Below are 15,403 nucleotides of genomic sequence, written 5' to 3' on the forward strand. Positions count from 1 at the left end.
TACATTAATTTTCGAACTGTATTTCAAACTAAATTTCTGTATTTTAATGATAATTATAGTCATTCGGGCGAATGGAGAGTCGTAAAGGATCTAAAATATGCCATATCATGACACTATCGGCATTTGAATATGACTGTGTAATTAAGTATGTCTATTAATATTTTCACGTACTGACGCGCTACAATATTGGCAGTGATGTATAAATGTTAATTATTCGCGTGATTAAGTTCGATTGTTCGGTATTATTACGGTTCCTGTAAACATGCCGGAATGAAATAAATTTTGAGCTCATGATTGAAATTGCAGTACGCACTACCTATACGTATTGGATAGCTGTAACAACTGAAATAAACGGCATTTATTTTAATTGCGCGATTAATATCATGCGCGATCGGTTTTCAGTGTCGATCATAAATTGTCACATTAACGTTGCCTGCTGCACTCACCTTCGCCTTGTTTTAAATCCTTGGAATATTTTAAAAGTATCAACGACAGCATTTAATTAGTAATCTTAAGAGCAATTTGACGTATGATTCACATAAAGGTACATTCTTTAATGACTATTAACAATAATTGACGTATTACAAATCCATGATAACTTTGATTCGAGAATTGTAGATAGGCTGTCCGAAATTAGAAATGTTTATATCGTATACATACTATTTAAAACTTGAGATGTTATTATTTGTTTCAAGAATAAACAGTGTTATGAAAATCAGAATACTTCGAACCCTGAAGCTTCAAATATTCTTACACTTTGAATAAAAACTGTACCTTTGCTTTGTTCGAATTTCGAACTTCCATATGTATTCTACAGGGTGTCTCGAAATTCAGGGGCCTCCCTAAACGTGCAATATGCTGATGCAAAACGACATCAAAAAGTCCTTTACCGTTTTGGAATCCGAGGCTTCGTTTTCGAGATATTAACAGTTGAATATTAACGGTGGAACTTCCGGACCGCGCAGTTTAAAGCCGAAACAGCTGAGCGCAGAGCAGTAACCGCTTGCACGCACACGCAGGAGGCGCGCGTAGAAATAGACCCACGCACACAGTAGAATCGACCGCGCCAACCCATTTTCATGGTTTAAACCAGCACGGTCGGTTCTATTGTGTGTGTGGGTCTGTATCTACGCGCGCGTTCTGCGCGTGCGTGCCAGGGGTTACTGCTCCGCCGTCAGTTGTTTCGGCTTTAAACTGCGCGGCTGGGAAGGTCCACCGCTAATATTCAACTGTTCATATCTTAAGAACGGAGCCTCGGATCCTAAAACTGACAAGGACTTTTCGATTTTTTTTGCATGGACAATTTACATGTTCCGGATTGTCCCATTATTTTGGGACAGCCTATATGTTGGACTTTAGACATTGTTAGTACATATGTAAAATATCATTTGTTTCTTATGTTGCAATATAGACTTTGATATCTCTTCAATAATGTAATTTTCTTTCCCAGATCCGTTCCTGGGTTTTGGCCGCCCAGGTGCAAAAACAATATTGCAGCCCATATTAATTTAATATTTTTTAATTAAGAATTTGATATGCAGTGTTTACTTTTATATCTATATATACATAATTTTAAACAGTTATCGTGCAAAAAAGTTTCGATTATTATTCTTATTAGTCAAAACTTTGCACATAATAAACGGCCTGCGGCCGCCCTTAAGTTTGGCCGCCCAGGGGCACCTTCTGCACCCCCGCCAGGAACGGCCCTGTTCTTTCCTATATTTTTGATTCCACGAATTGTGCTGAAGCTAACTTGAATAAACAGAGGTCAGATTGGAGTGTAAGGTTGGGTCAGAAAATAGTTTTTTAAACGCTATACACACTAACTCTTAACTCTTAAAATAAACTTTTGAAGAATTCAGAATAATAGGTCCGTTCCTTGAAGATCCTCGCGGACATTTCCTGTGTATGATTTCTTTAACACCATTCTGTTTGTGTTTTTCCTTTACATAAATTGTCTTCGTCCTATCGAAGAAATTTATAACTACCCGCAGGTACGTGCGATTTAAATATTGAATAGAATTGAATATTTTCGTTGCACACTCAGGAGCTTTATAGTTTGAAACGTTTTGAAAATCAATAAAGCCTTAAGAACCTTGATGGTCTTGAAGGATATGAAAGTTAAGAAAGATTCAGGAGTATTAAGCTTTTGAAAGCAGTAAAAGACTTAACAACGTTCTGAACGAGATAGGAGGATCCTAATGGTAAAGTAGGATGAAGCAAATGGGATTCAATAAGTATTGGTGAAAGGGATACATGAAAATAATAAAGTAACTGGATAAGAACGCAGCAAGTTGCAAAAGTTATAAACCGTACTCTCGAAAGCTACTACACCTACGGACAACGATAACATTCTTTTCTCGTATTCATTATACGTGTGATCATTTTATGTAGTATGTATAGCATGTATGTACCATTGTTAAATAACTGTCATAGAGAAGACGAATTTAAACTCTTGCTTTTGTTAATGCAACGCTGTATTGAATAAGACTTCTAGTAAAAGCAAGCATTTTTTATTTGAAACATTTTTTTACAATTTGCGTAATTAATAATTATAGAAATATGATGAAAAATATATTTCATTAGAAAGCTGTTAAAAAGTGGTAAAACGTAACAAAACGAACATATTGGGAGCTAGAAATAATGCTTCTAAATCTTTTAAACAACGTTACATGTACCTACGTATGAAAAATTAACCATTTTTTTTACTATTATTAGTTATTGTTAACCTATAGAAAGTGAGAAGGAATTGTACTTACGATGTGACTACTTATTTTAAAGATAGGTATCTATACTATTATATAGAGAGCCGATTTTTATGTTCGCGCAAAACTCAAGACCTATTGAACTGATCTTCTTCAAATTGTAACACGTTATTTCTGCATACTCTTGGATGGACATAGGCTATGTAACATGTCTCAGAAACGTGTTATTAACATGTAATTTATGTGTAAACATTTCATTTGTACGGCTGTTTTGTAGGCCATGTGACCCGTGTGTACGACAGTCTACTTCGCGCGCGCATGCGCATATTCGGCCCGCGCGATACCTCGCCCGCAGCAGTACCGTGATCTCACCACCAGATGGCAAAGCTTTACGCGCGCTTTCTCGCTAGAGAAGTGGATTACCGCGGACATATATGTTAGAATGATCGTACGGTTATAAATTGCTGTTGCAGTTTTATGTGTAGGGATGAACCTAGGGATGAACCGATACCGTCAGGGTATCGAAACTTTTACAGTATTGTCTCGTTAGCGACTCGATTTTGTGTACACGATACCGACTCTTCGCTATCCCCACCACTTTTGTCTCACTCTTGCCCGGCGAAAGCTAGAGCGAGATGGAACGAGAGCGAGCGAGAGGCACTGAAAGCGAGCGAGGACGGTACGAGACCGACGACGCGTTGATGTTCCATCTCGCTCCCCCCTCCGGCCAGAAAGAAGCGAGAAACGAACACTCGGAATTAGGGTTCTGTTCACGATACCGACTCAACGCCGGTCCCGACCAGCGAGTCGCTAACGAGACAATACTGTACTCATAACTTGTATCGAAAGAAAGTATCGATATCTATTCAGTATCGAATCAAAAGTATCGATACCTACTTATATCGAACGAAAATTAGTACAGATTTTTGTTTATTAATATATTTTATTAACGAAGACGTATTTTATTTTACTATTATTTAACGAGGAGTAGCCTTTAGTTACAACGAAGTATATAAGTAAGTAAGTACGAAGCAGTCTATAATAATTAATCTATATAACGGAAGAGAAAACAAAATATACAGTCGTTTCGCGGCATGGAAACAAGAGAAGTGGAACATATAATAAGATAAATACATAATTGATAAAATGATATATACAGATGTTTATCACATCAAAAGAATGCAGAAAAGTGTGTGACGAAGTCACGTCACGCGCCGCGCGAGCGTACAGCGCCGAGACAACAGATCTAGTTCGTGCCGCGACCGCCAGGCGGCCGCGGCCCCGCGACTGCTCTCGCATGCGAAGTTGTACGGCTTCACGTCATAAAGCCCCGGCGAGCGAACTCAGGACCACTGGTGCATGATAGCTATACCGCTTCAAGCAGTAAATCCAGCGCTCGATTTTTGGAACTCACGAGGTGTGCCAGTTTCGGCCATCGCCATACTGTGTCATTACCAGCTTCTATTCGAAATAGGCCGAGAACAATCTTGCGCCCTACCTACGTCAGAGAGGTGTCTCCGCGCCGATTAGGCCAGTACCCCATTGCACTCTGAACCTCTATTATACGACTCCCGCGCGGACGCGCCTTATATGCCCTCCAGGGTAGAAAGGTGCAACAAACTCCGCATCCCACTTCCCAAGCTCGCCGCTGCCGCGAAAAAACGCTCCGTCGCGACTAACCGTTCCGGAGTTACCGCACGAGACTCACCGCGACCGGACACATTCGCACCTGTACTAAAGACAGTGTTTATTATACAATTAATATTGTATTATTATTGTTATTATACAGCTAATATTGTTTGCAAAATTGAAGTGGTCTACTTTTTACTTAAACATGAAGGTAGAGATAGAGATTAACACAGAGCAAATCTCAAAATCGTTTAATAGGAATTTTCAAACGAATGTTACAAAATAATTAAAAAATCTTTGATCAAGCTGTTGGCCCTTTTGGATAGCTTTTAGCACTGCCAAATATAAATTACAAGTACATAGATAATATATTATACGGAAAGATGGAACTTAAACATTTGTAATTCTTGCGTTAGGGTCATCGATTGCGTGTGCCATAATTTTATGGCGCCTCAGCCAGTATTGACGCTGAAGAAATAAAACTCTAAAAGTATAAAAGTTCCTTGCTAATAAATCAATTTCTGGAGCCTTAAGCCCTCATTTAGCTAAAAGTCCAAGGCGATTGGTTCTGTCACAGACGCTAAATAGGCAGTCTAACAGAGCAGTAGGACTCAGCATTTTCTAGCGTATAAATACAGTTCGCTCGTGCAACGCGTTCTTTCAATTAAATTTTTTGCGTCCCTTGCTTCTATAAAACTGTGACTACATATGCAATAGTAGGTGCAGACAGAGCTACCCAGATCGATATAGCACGTTGTAATTACACAAAATAAAATCTATCTTCTATATTAGGTAGGTATATAAAACAGAAGTCTGTTTGCGTTCCCTATTAACTCCTGCACCCTCTGACCGATCTGGGTATAGCCGGTTGAGATGGTCAACTGTGCTCCTGAACAGACTTCGACTCGCGCTGAGTCATTCGAAAGCTCATAAAAAAAGAATCATTTGTGGCAAGTTCCAACTTTATATCTCGATTCGGGGGGTAGTAAAGGGCAAAAATAGACAATCAGATTTTTGCCGAAATTCTCCTATACTAGTGCATGAAATTTTTTGAATAAGATCAGAGGCATTTCTGTTACCGGGGCACACATTAGGGAATCATTTCAAATTTTTAAATCGAAAATTGAAGCTGTGACAAAAAGAAGCGCTAAAGAAATGCTGAGAATGCCGATTGTGTACCTACATAGTAATGCGCCAAACCTAAATTATCACAAAGTGTCAAGGGGATGAAATCAGGGGGAGGTGGCGGGGTGTCCAGGTTTGATTGTAGCCTATATTCGCTTTATTATGCATAAGTAAGCATTGCTTAATAATTAATTATTTATTTTATATTTATTTTTATTTTTATTTTATTGTTTTACATTTTATTTTATGTTATTTTATGTTTTTGTTATATTTACTTTATCTTTGTACTAATTTGCTCTATACTTTGTATCTAAAGGGTTCTCCCGTTAATTTAATAATAATAATAATAATTAATGAAGGCGCCAGTTGATTTTAAAATAATGTATCGTTATCGTTTGATTTTCACATTTCTACGAATGTTGATGTTTTAGATTTTAGATAAGATAGTTTGTATTATATAGTATTGAGTAGAAACTAAATGAGCGACTTCGCTAATGAATACGTGCAGTGTTTAGAAATAGTTAAAAAGTTCTTACAATCTTGTAGTATGGATAAATTCAACAGAATCTTAGTAACAGACATTTTCGTGCTTTAACAAACGGATCAACTAAAATGCACAAAGGGATAAAAATTAATCGATAATAGATATATGTATATGCACTCAGGTGGAAAAAAGTGGAACGCTTGGAAAAGAAACTGGTTTGCGTGGGCGTACTAAAATATAAAAAATGATATCTGAATTTTTTTATCTTTTTGCGAGTGCGTGATGCTTTCGGTATACGAAGAGAGTAACCGTCGCCCCTAATAGCCACGTGTCGACTTTTACTGTAGCTTTAGTCCTGGGATGGTTAAATTGCGGGTACAGATGGAATTTCTGGATCATAAATTTTGTAATTTAGTCTTGCCCATTTAGAGAACAGGGGATAGTAAGTATATATCATGCGTTCCTATGAAAAGTAACCTCAATCATTATTTGAGTGAGTTTTTAAAGATTATAGGAAGTAAACGTGCCACTATGAGCTGAAAATATGTATAATACCACGAGTATTGCTAGCATTGTCGGTGGAAGGTTATCTTCTAAAGTCCAAGAAGTTATCCAAGTCTGAAATTTTATCTTTAACATTTTATCTGAAGAATTATACAAATGAAGACCGCAGGGAAAAAACATAAGTTACATTGTCCGTTTTTCATAGGGGAACAATTTTAAAGTTCAAAACGCTCTGAACCAACCCTATATTACCAAAACTGTGTTTTTATTTGGTTCTGGGATTAAATGTGCTTTTGTCACCCCCTCGAACATTTCAAAAATATTGATTGTCATAACATTAGTTACGCCCTTGAGTAATTTTTTATTCATCTTAAACAAACTGGTATTCCAAATATACTGCACTTCCTCTATTAAATTAGAATTTTATTCTGAAATACCTATTTTTAACCTGTTTTCTTTAACTAATTAAACTTACCTTACCCTACATCAGGCCTGCCCTTTAGGGTGCAAATAGAACTGAACTGTTACCTTGTTAACGCTTAGTTCACACCTGACGAGTGCTCGGCCGAGTGAGCCCACTAGGCCGAGCACCCGCCCAGTCTGATCGCATATTCTAGTACTCGGCCGAGTGATCCAGCGGGGAAGATTTTCACTCGGCTGAGTAGCAGACCAAGTGATTCGGCCGAGTCACTCGTCAGGTGTAAACCCAGCTTCCCCGTTGCGTGGATTTTGGGAGAACTGCAAGAGTGTGTGTGTGCGCGCCCATACGCGTGAGGCCCAGCTATAAAGCGCACAGTCTTGCAGTTCTTCCTCAGTCCTAGCTGTGGTTAGCAACGTAACAGTTCCGCGCTCGGCTGTTGCCTGGGTCCCATAACTTGAGGAGGTGAATTTGCACCCCAAAGGGCAGGCCTGCCCTATATGTAGGGGGGAGGGTCGCAGGTTATTTGAATATTATAAAAGAGGATCGCGGCTCAAAAGAGGCTGGGAAACCCTACAATAAATGAAGCTTTACTGTAATACGTCCAGTTGCTCGCAATAAACGTCTGAACAGAAATCGACAAGAAAGCAAAGACTTACGGGGCATCCCAATATACATATTGTATGTCATCATCGCAGACAATCAGCGCTCAGTGCGTTACCCACTGGAACGGTTAAGTGAGTACCCCAGTTTACATCTGATTATTCCAAATACGTAATAGATCCTAGCGTTTCTATTATAGTCAATCACGCCTGGAGCGCTTCCTATGTCGTGCCCGTTATTCTTGGCCAGCAACTTGTGGCAGTGAATATTATCGAACCTTACCATTCGGGCGACGTGTTCCGCCTCTGCCCTGCCAATGCTGCCACACTCGGTCTGCTCGTTCCGTGTCAGCATCTGCACGGCCTCGATCAAATCGTTGAGCGATATTTGATTGTCGCCGTCGAAATCTGGAAATGAAGGTATTAACGGTGTCGTTGTTTGTAGAGGATTATCTGGACCCTATTCTACGCATCACGCGGCCAGTCCAGCAAGCTGCCGCATGTGCACGCGCCGGAGACGCTTCTGAAACGGAAGCGCGCTGAATTTATCTGAACCACGCGATCATTACACCGCCCCGTGCTGATTAGATCAACCAAATTTTCTTTCCACCCGTACTTTCTTTTGTTCTACTCTTTTAAACCTGAACACCCGCCCAGACATTTTAGGGGGACCCCGGGCGCAGGACATCTGCGCCCTCTGCTCGTTTTTTAACAACTTCAAGTGAATTGGGTTTCTTCTTATATGTACTTCTATTTCTTATTAGGTATCGAATTTACTAGGAATCTAGAAAAATATATTTACTTCCCATTTGCTGGGAAGATTATATTATTATTATTATTATTTGTGGTTAAGTTACATTTAAGAAATGATCGGTTGAATTTTCATTGAAGAATTATTGTTAATTGTCATAGCAATATTTTTGGACTTTTGTTCGTTTTTTTTAGATGTAACTTTATTTTTCTTTTGGTAGTGTGATAGGGCATTGAAAAATTAACGAATTTTACATTGAAAGTTCTGTTCTATCTCGGATCGATATAAAGATATAGATATGTAACTTTAGCAACAGATCTAGCCATGTGTCATCTATGTAGTAAATTTAATGCTATTTAACAAAGTCCACCAAACAAACGAAATCGTGGTTGCTTCTTTTGCGGTTCATAAGCTTAATAATTATTATTTTTTTTAATAATTTTCGTATTTTTCTATAATTTCAAGTAAAATTCCAACTAGGTAAATAATGTATTACACAAAATTTAAAGGTAGTGCTTAATTCTAAACCTGGAATTTTACTGTTTTCCACTAGTCGTTTTTAAAATTGAAGCATTAAAAAAATTGACACACCCTACTAGAGTACCCCCTTAAGAAATGGTGCGATAGTCCCTTCTCCCAAGACCTCTTCATAGTTACATCATTTGCGGTACCGAAAATATCTCAGAGATTAGCGGACTGATTTGAATAAAATTTCCCACGAATATTCTTAAGACTGTAATCTACTACTTGTCGAAATAATTTTGCAATTGGCGCTTTATATGTTTTTTTATTAAAAAAAAATTGAGTAATTGCCATTTTTCAAAATCGGCGCCGATTTAAAAAAATCCTAAATATAACCCTATTTTCCAACCTGTCAAGGGTACGTAACCCCTTAAGGGCTGATTTCACCCCTTCAAAATGAATATCCGCAGAAGGAATTTGCGCCATGCATACTCCAATATGCTCTACATTTCGTTTTCTGGTTGCGAACGTTTCTTTGTCAGTTACTTTACAGTTTCGCCAGTTAAAGGGAGGACTCTTTAAGAGGAGCATAAAGTCTTCTCTTCTATGTAAAATGGCTTCTTCATAGCGCGAAGCTCAATCACAGAATTATGTAGATAACACTGATATAATCTCGCGGAACTCTTTACAACGGGGTTAATAAAACATCCTGAACGACTGAGTTTGTAACTCTAGGAAGTACCAGAATCGTAGCGAAACCTTATTGTTTCATGTTTTCTTCATAAATACACATAGGTACAAAACATTCTCGATATCTCCCTATATTCAACGTTTGCTGTTTCTCCTCTACCTTATCTCTTACAGTTTCTACGCTCCCACTCTATGCAGTCTCTATTGTTTCTCTGGTCTTTCGTCTTTATTTTCTATCTTCCCTCGTCTCTAAATGGTTGCGCAACCCCCTGCCTCTGTTCCCTCTATCCAACGCTCATATCCCTCTTCCCCAGGCACGTGTACCGCCCTCCCTCATCCCTGCTGTTTCTCTGCTTCCGCAGGCATTGATGTGACATCGTGTGTACCGTGAAATTAAACGATCCCGATTAACGAAATCGAGCGAGGTCCCCGTGTGTCAGTAATATCGGATAGGCTTCCGCGGCCAGAAAAGGTTGTAACTGTTCTTGTTTACCCTTTGTTTAAACTCTTGTTAATCCGTTGCGGTCTGAGACAATTTTCTTGTGTTGTTTCGCAGCATTGTGAGGGACGTAGACATTGTAAACGAATTAATCGCGTGTAAGTAGAAGGGTATTAATTTATAATTAGGGATAATTTCACGAGAAGGGTTTTCTGTCATTATAAATTCATCGTTGCACGTTTTTCATCATTTCTGCTGTAATTCGTTTGGAAGAAGTGTGTTTTAAAATTGAGTGCTACTGTGCAGATAAATGTGAATTGTAACTTTTTTTTTTAAATTGTTGTTCGATGTGTTTCTCCTATTGTTCCGTCTGTCAGATTAATTTTTTTATGTGCAAATATTTTTGCAGTTCCGTGTTTTATAGGGGTTTGTAATAAATATATAGGGGTCGCTTATTTTAGAAATATGTTATAAGATGTCATGTTAATTTTATATTTAAGGCTAAGCTTGATAAGCGATCGTGACTAATAAGATATGAATGTAAATATATTCGGGCTGTTTAATTGTATTATATTAGGAACGCGACTGATTTGATTGATTTCTATATTAAAAATTATAAGTGGATAAAGTAGTCAGAGAATACAGGAACAATCGCAGGAGCAAAATAATGTTGGATTCTTTAAATTTCAGTATTCATTCACAATAAGATGCAAAATGGGTTTTAATAAATACTACATGTCTTTATTATTTATGTTCAACTTCTCATCGATTTAAATCTTCTTCAGCTCTGCTCCAGCGAATGCCACCGTAACAATATGAAACTATTCTCAAGTTGAAAAAAATAGGAAATGCGTATACAATTGTACGTAAATTGAAATTGGTACCGCGGTAAATTTCCAAGGTAAATTTACGCGGTTTCCAAGGTAAATTTACGCGCGCGTAAAAACTGGAAAATCTCGAATTTGAAGTGAGCAAAATTCAGTGTATAATTTGTTTGTTGAAAAAGTTTAAATCTCAGTTTTAAATTATAGCTAATTTCTTACCGAAAATGTAAAATGCCCAGGCAGCTCGAGCATTTTCAAAACTATTTTCGGAGAAAGCCGAGCACAAGTCCAAGACGTCCTCGAGGCTTAAATGTCCATCTTTTTTTGAGGAGAATACTCGATATATAGAATCGCGAAATGGGCTACACTAAAATGATTTAGTAGCATATTATTTCGATACAGTTGAGAAGTAATACATATTATTAAAACACAATATAATAACTGAATGCGGTGAGATACTAATAAATTTGAAATAAAGTATGTCATATTCGCAATATTTGCATAGATATATCTTATCCCTCGGACACCGGATGCTTCAGCAGAGCGCGGGGTGACTTTGACTCATACTGAAACTTCAGACATATTTGTACGTTTTAAAGGGAGGTTTTGTAATAAATTTTGTTGTCATTATTTTTTACCGTTACAGTATTATTTTTTAATATCTTATTCAACAAAACTAGAAAAAACTGTATAAAGGGTGTCCGCAGGAAGACTGAACAGCTGGATATCTCCTAATGTATTGGAGATAAAAAAATAAAAAAAATATGGCTTTACATGGTTCGAGAGGGGCAATTTATTAGCGAAGACGATTTTTTTTCTCGATTATTATTTTAAAAGATACGATGGTCAAGTTCGGTTTTTTAAATGGAACTATTTTTTTTGAAGGGGTGAGTTGATAGTGCGTTCCAAGACGAATTCAATAAGCATTAATGTATGCACTTGATTTCCACTGGTTTTTGAGATATTGCGCTTGCAAATTTACTGATTTTCACTGGAAGCAAACCCGCTGAAGTAGCAAGGACCGGGGACGGTCTTGCTGGCGCCACCGGTGGCACTGCCTGTTGAAATGGATACCTACATGCCAAAGGTCCGGGTTAGAAATGGCAGGCCCAAAGGCTGGACAATTATTTTCCGTCGGAAATGCTACTTACTAATGTTAATGTTTCAAAACGTCGTAATATTTACTCAATTTCCTCATTCAGACTCAATTTTCAACGTCAATAGTCTTTTATTTCTATGACCGGTTCTTTTGGGAGGGATGCAAGTTCGATTGGTTAGGTTAGGAGGTGTGAAAGTTGCTAGACCAAATTTCTAAACTGTAGGGAGCAGATTGTTCTAGGACCAATCGGATTTGCATCCCTCCCAAACGGTTGCTCCCTTGAAGAGACCCTCTTCACAGCAATACCTCCTCCCCGGTCCTTGCTATTGCAGCGGGCTTTCTTCCAGTGAAAATCAGTAAATTTGCAAGCGCAATATCTCAAAAACCAGTGGAAATCAAATGTACACATTAACACTTATCGAATTCGTCTTGGAACGCGCTATCAACTCTCCTCTTCAAAAAAAATAGCCCCATTTAAAAAACCGAACTTGACCGTCGTATCTTTTAAAATAATAATCGAAAAAAAAATTCGTCTTCGCTAATAAATTCGCCCCCTCGAACCATGTAAAGCCATATTTTTTTAATTTTTTTATCTCCAATACATTAGGAGATATCCAGCTGTTCAGTCTTACCGCGGACACCCTGTATAATATGCATATACACATGTATCTGCATATGTATATCATGTATCATTTTAAATTTTTTCTTCCGAACTCTGAAGTTCTGGATGAACATCACTAGTGCAACTAAGTACTACTTTCATCATCTGATGATACTACTTCATTGTTATGCTCGTTTGTATTTTCTATAACTTCCATAAATGTATGACTCATTATGTACTGCATTTTAGGCACACTTTCTTTGCTAATGCTACACTGAATACTGAGACGCTATGTTCGTTGTGTATCCACTGCGCGACAATGTTGATTCATTGTTTATTTTAAGCGAAAAGACGATCGTCGGCTGTTGCAGCAGGCGGGCTACGGGCCGGGTCAAAATGACCCCGCATTCGGTGTGCGAGGGTTATTCGTGACAATTACAAAAATGTGTATGTTTGAATATTTCTATATAAACATTATACGTAAACATTCTTAGATTACTACCTATTCAGATTACTATTTGTTATTATAGTTCTTAGGACACTGCTTATCTTAGGATGTTTGTAAAACTTATTATAACTTTTTTCAATGAATATCACGTAAACATGAATTTTGCCAAAGAAAATTCTTTAAATGATTTTAGAAAGGCGTAAATTGTTTTTACCAACCACTTCAACTGTGTTAATCTAATTCTCATTAGAGAATTATAAAAGTTACGTTCTTTGTTGGCTGACATATTTTTTTATAAATAGCACATGAAAAGTTGTTATGCGCTCAGTTTCGCTGATTTTCAGTTGTGCTGAGTTTCTTAATTTGTTTGCAACATACTGTTTATTTGCCATCGTTGATCCAGAATTCTCTTACAAAAGAATAATTAACTTACGTGAATTTCTGGGAATATTTTGTCGATTTGTTCTAGAGTGAAACGATGCTGTAGATCCCCACGAAGTTTCCCTGGATCTACTTCGTCAAGGAGCGTGGCAATGCTAAAAAAATGTATTTAGAGTTATAAACAAATGGTAATTAGTTAAACGGTATTGTATACTTTCGTTTCCATTACCTACGCCTAATTTTACGGCGTGAATATTTAAGCGTCTAATGGAGATTATAAACTGTTTACTTATTTTTATGATGATTGTAATGAGTATTGTACAACGAACTAGTAAAGTAACTTCATTAACGGAACTTTGAAATATAATTAAAAAATTGACTTTTAACTGTAAATATCCTCAGCAACAGAATTCTTGGAAATTTTCAAAAAATTGATTTGGTTCATTTAATCGCTTATTATTCGTAATAAATTCTGTAACATAAAACAGCAGCATCAACTTATATTTTAATCGCTATTAACCTACTTTTTCGAACGTCGTTGTCACACTGGGTGAATTTGACCCTGCCAGTTTTCAATCAGTTGTTATTTAAAAACTATTTGTTAAATTAAGTCTCGAAAATTCTGAGATAAAGTTTCAACATTGTAGAATATATACCCATCGTTGAAAGTTGACATTTAAAGTGTCATCATGCTTAAAAAAAAATTTGAAGCAATCAGAGTTCCGACAAAAAGTTTTTTGCTTAAAAAATTGCAGGGTCAATTTCACCCAGTGTGACAATCGAGGGTTAATCTATAAAGACAAATAGTAAAACAATTTGAAAACTCTATTTTTGTAGTATTGTTCTCTATTTTTTTTAAAGAAGATGAAATGTACCAGAAGCAGGGAATTTTCGAAATTATAACTGCAAAAATTCTAGGTTCGAGAAAACTGTAGATTATTTAGCAATCACTAATATTACTCTAGTACTCGCGTATAATACTACATTTTAATAGTTTCTCCTTTTTATATTTTTATTTACCAGACCACTAACAATAAATACTATGCAATCATTTTAACCCTTCGTTGACACACCTCCTTTTTCTATCAACTTTGACATACCTGGGTGGCCCACACCCAGAGCAATTTTTGAACAACTGCCATTATCATATAAAAAATCCAATCGTCATAAAAAAAATCATGGATCAGTTTTAAGGTCTCTAGAATATATGCCAATAGTTTTTTCTATTAAAATTTAATCACAGTTTTTGTAAAAAAATTCTAGATTACCACATGTCGAGAAAAAACGAAGAAAATCTTCAAAAAATTGTAACTTTTACAAATTTCAATATTAGAAGCTAAAAATCTACAGAGTTGTTGCTGGGGCATCATATTTTCAGAGAAAAAATAGTCTGTGACTCAGCTTTGGAGGAAAGGTATTTATTTTGCAAATAGAAGGTACAGAGCGTCAAAATCAGCTTATGGGTGGCTCACACCCAGAGTGTCAACGAAGGGTTAAAAACTTGTGTAAAATCTTACATCTCATGAAAACTTTTATTACTCACTGGCGTATTTCACTTTTTCTCAAGTAGGTTAATTCCGTATAAGTAGCAACGGCCTGCTCGTCGATAACATGGTCACCCGAAAATAAATTCCCCATAATGATGCACAATTGTGCACATGCGGATGACTTTGAATGAACGAAACAGCGCACTACCGACGTTGGTGCGCATAATGCTCAGGTATCGATGTTCTGATAACGTGTTATCTGTTTGAAAGGGCTTCTCGAGAAATGCTACGTGCACTATTTACAATTAAATTCCAATTACTGATAAACGTCACTCGTGTCATATGCTGCAATACAATAAAATGCATGTGTACTAGTAACAAAGGTTTTCGAACAGTCTGGCTTTTACGACGATAAGACGAACCTTGATAACGGACAGCTGAAACTAAAATAAGCTTTGGATAACATGGAAAATAGAATTAGAATAAAATTAAAGCTAGGTTGAAACGAAGATATATTTTTATTTACTTTGGTTTATAAGAATCCTTCCCTGGGTTTAGGAAGAAATCTTTTCGATTTTTCAATATGAGATTTCATGCGTGTGTATGTGTATGGAACTTCAGTTAAATATATTAAAGGCTTTAATTTTATAAATAAAAATTATCTTTAAATTTTCATGAAACATACGAGGAGTCTTTTTAACTTGGTAACAAACTCTTGCAAATCAATATTATGAACAGTGCTGCGTATAGAGGA

The 15,403-nt window shown here is 37.0% G+C and overlaps 1 protein-coding gene across 2 annotated transcripts in view; it reads right to left on the reverse strand.

Annotated features, from left to right (window-relative positions):
• LOC143367724 (venom acid phosphatase Acph-1-like) overlaps positions 1-14,874 on the reverse strand; it is a 41,537-nt gene extending 26,663 nt beyond the window's left edge. Inside the window, exons 1-4 of one of the 2 annotated variants that reach the window (XM_076809842.1) lie at positions 14,706-14,874; positions 13,215-13,317; positions 10,853-11,000; positions 7,751-7,875 (exon numbers count right to left, since the gene is read on the reverse strand). In XM_076809842.1, coding sequence (XP_076665957.1) covers positions 7,751-7,875; positions 10,853-11,000; positions 13,215-13,317; positions 14,706-14,800 — 471 coding nt within the window. In that variant the 5' untranslated portion in view covers positions 14,801-14,874. The remainder of the gene's footprint in view (positions 1-7,750; positions 7,876-10,852; positions 11,001-13,214; positions 13,318-14,705) is intronic. The other variant, XM_076809844.1, reaches the window with a different exon arrangement.
• Between the last annotated feature and the right edge of the window lie 529 nt (positions 14,875-15,403).

Source organism: Andrena cerasifolii, chromosome 4 (genome assembly GCF_050908995.1).
Source record: "Andrena cerasifolii isolate SP2316 chromosome 4, iyAndCera1_principal, whole genome shotgun sequence".
NCBI lineage: Eukaryota > Metazoa > Arthropoda > Insecta > Hymenoptera > Andrenidae > Andrena > Andrena cerasifolii.